Here is a 2,471-nt window from a genome sequence, read left to right as displayed (position 1 = left end):
TGATTTAAGGAAATCTCTAACTGGTAAACATGTTGCCAATGTACACCAATTGATGGATATGATTGATAAGTACAGAAGAGTAGAAGAAGACCAACTTTAGGGAAAAGGAAAGGCTAAGGTAATCCCTCAAGAGATGAGGGATTTCAGGTCGGACCATTACAATAGTAACCGACCTCAGAAAGACTTCATTGGGCAATCAGATTCTGCTAACACCCAGGTGGTTAATGCAGTGTTTCGGGAGCTGGTGCAGCAAGTATTAGAGAAGATAAAGAATGAGCCCTTTTTTTAGTGGCCAAACAAGATGGCAGGAGAGCCTAAGAGACGTAACCCGAACCTTTATTGCCAATATCATCAGGATCATGGGCACATGACGGAGGATTGCAAAAACTTATGGGACCATTTGGAGCAGTTGGTCCGAGAGGGGAAATTGAAGCAACTATTGCATCATTCCAGTGTTAGGGTAAGCCAGGCAGGCTCAGAAATGCGTGGGGATGCTTCTTCAAGACTCCTCCTTGGTACGATAAACGTTATTTTTGCTGCCCTAGGGAGGACTGGATCTTGTCCTTCCAGGGTACTGTCGGTGTTTCGACCTCCAGCCGAGGATCATTGCCAAGCATCTAAGAGAGTCAGGGTGGACATCCCCTGGATTTTGGGCTTTTCGGATGAGGACAAGGTTGGAACCGTACAGCCCCATGATGATGCTCTGGTGGTCACACTGAGAATTGGTGGGTACGATGTCAAAATGGTGATAATTGATCAAGGTAGTGCTGTAGATATACTATACCCAGATTTGTATAAGGGGCTAGGTCTGAAGCCAGAGGACTTAGCAACCTACAGTTCCCCTCTGGTGAGTTTTGAGGGAAGGATGGTCGCTCCAAAAGGACAGATCAGACTATCCGTGCAAACCGGTATGGATGTGGTGGAGGTGGATTTTATTGTTGTGGACTTTTTCTCTCCATACACGACTATTATGGACAAACCTTGGCTTCATACCCTGGGAGCAGTCTCATCTACTCTGCATCAGAAAGTGAAGTACCCATCTGGAGGCCAAGTATTGGAGATAGTAGGAAGCCAAGTTACAGCTCGGCAGTGCCTGGTAGCGGCTATACAACATTGGCCAAAGGCAGAGACCTCGGCTACTGTCGATAATGGATTATAACAATTAAAACCACCAGCATTACCCTTAGATGGACCAGCCGATGAGGTAAAGTGTGAAGATTTGGAGAGGGTAATTATTGCTGATGATTCGGAAAGATTCTTCCAGGTTGGGGCTAAACTGCCTTTGCAAGAGAAGGAGCGATTGCTGGAATTCCTTAGAGCAAATGTGGATGTGTTCGCATGGAGCCCATATGAAGCCCCAAGTATAGATTCGAATTTCATTTGTCATCGACTCAATGTGAATCCTTCCGTAATTCCCAAAAAACAACCTCCTCGGCGACCATAAAAAATGCACGCTGAAGCTATCAGAAGTGAGGTGACCAAGCTCAAGCAGGCTGGAGCTATCAAAGAATTTTTTTATCCTAAATAGTTGGCCAATACGGTGGTGGTAAAGAAGAAGACAGGAAAGTGGCGAATGTGCATGGACTTCACGAATCTCAATAAGGCTTGTCTCAAGGATCCATTTCCCATGCCGAAGATAGACTAGTTGATGGATGCAACTGTTGGTCATCTTAGGATGAGTTTCTTGGATGCCTTCCAAGGATATCACCAAATACCGCTAGCGTTGGACGATCAAGAGAAGATTGCTTTTGTCACCCCTGTTGGAAACTATCATTACAAAGTGATGCCCTTTGGTTTGAAAAATGCAAGATCTACCTATCAACGGATGATGACTAAAATGTTCGAACCGCAACTAGGCAGAAACATTAAAGTCTATATTGATGACATGGTAGTGAAGAGTAAGGTGGTGTCTGAGCATGTGGAAGATCTCACGAACATCTTCGGAATACTGAGAAAGCATAAGCTACGCCTGAATGCTTCAAAGTGTTCCTTTGGTGTAGGCTCCAAGAGGTTCCTGGGATACATGGTGACTCATAGAGGAATTGAAGTGAACCCAGATCAAATTAAGGCCATCAACGATTTATGAGCACCTCAGAATCCAAAAGAGGTGCAAAAATTGACTGGAATGACTGTTGCTTTGAACCGATTTATCTCCAGATCGGCCGAGAGGTGTCGTCCCTTTTTCCTTCTACTGCATAAGTGGAAAGGATTTGAATGGACCGAGGAGTGTGCTGTGGCGTTTCGGCAGTTGAAAGAGTACCTGTCCAGGCCGCCTATCATGTCTAGTCCTAAGGTAGATGAGGTGCTGTTTGCTTATCTGGCAGTTGCCCTTCATGTAGTTAGTTTTGTCTTAATACGAGAGGACAGCGGCGTACAAAGACTAGTTTAGTATGTAAGCAAGTCCCTTCATGAAGCCGAGGTGAGATACTTATCATTGGAAAAGGCCATCTTGGCAATGGTCCATGCAACAC

At 45.1% G+C, this 2,471-nt stretch overlaps 1 protein-coding gene across 1 annotated transcript; it reads left to right on the top strand.

Annotated features, from left to right (window-relative positions):
- Nucleotides 1-301: 301 nt before the first annotated feature.
- On the top strand, nucleotides 302-1,645 carry LOC126721260 (uncharacterized). The gene is made up of 3 exons (XM_050424314.1): nucleotides 302-1,096; nucleotides 1,265-1,408; nucleotides 1,529-1,645. The coding sequence occupies exons 1-3, from the start codon at nucleotides 302-304 to the stop codon at nucleotides 1,643-1,645; spliced, it is 1,056 nt and encodes a 351-aa protein (XP_050280271.1).
- Nucleotides 1,646-2,471: the final 826 nt, after the last annotated feature.

This window comes from Quercus robur, chromosome 4 (genome assembly GCF_932294415.1).
Source record: "Quercus robur chromosome 4, dhQueRobu3.1, whole genome shotgun sequence".
Classification (NCBI taxonomy): domain Eukaryota; kingdom Viridiplantae; phylum Streptophyta; class Magnoliopsida; order Fagales; family Fagaceae; genus Quercus; species Quercus robur.
The sequence above is the reverse complement of the archived record's forward strand: the minus strand, read 5'-3'. Positions and strand labels throughout refer to the sequence as shown.

Excerpts from the sequence above, each read along its gene's own strand:
- LOC126721260 (XM_050424314.1), top strand. The coding sequence starts at position 302 with ATGGCAGGAGAGCCTAAGAGACGTAACCCGAACCTTTATTGCCAATAT. Across the intron at positions 1,097-1,264 it reads TTACAGCTCGGCAGTGCCTG|GTTGGGGCTAAACTGCCTTT; the intron begins GTAGCGGCTATA and ends AGATTCTTCCAG. Across the intron at positions 1,409-1,528 it reads GACTCAATGTGAATCCTTCC|TTGGCCAATACGGTGGTGGT; the intron begins GTAATTCCCAAA and ends TATCCTAAATAG.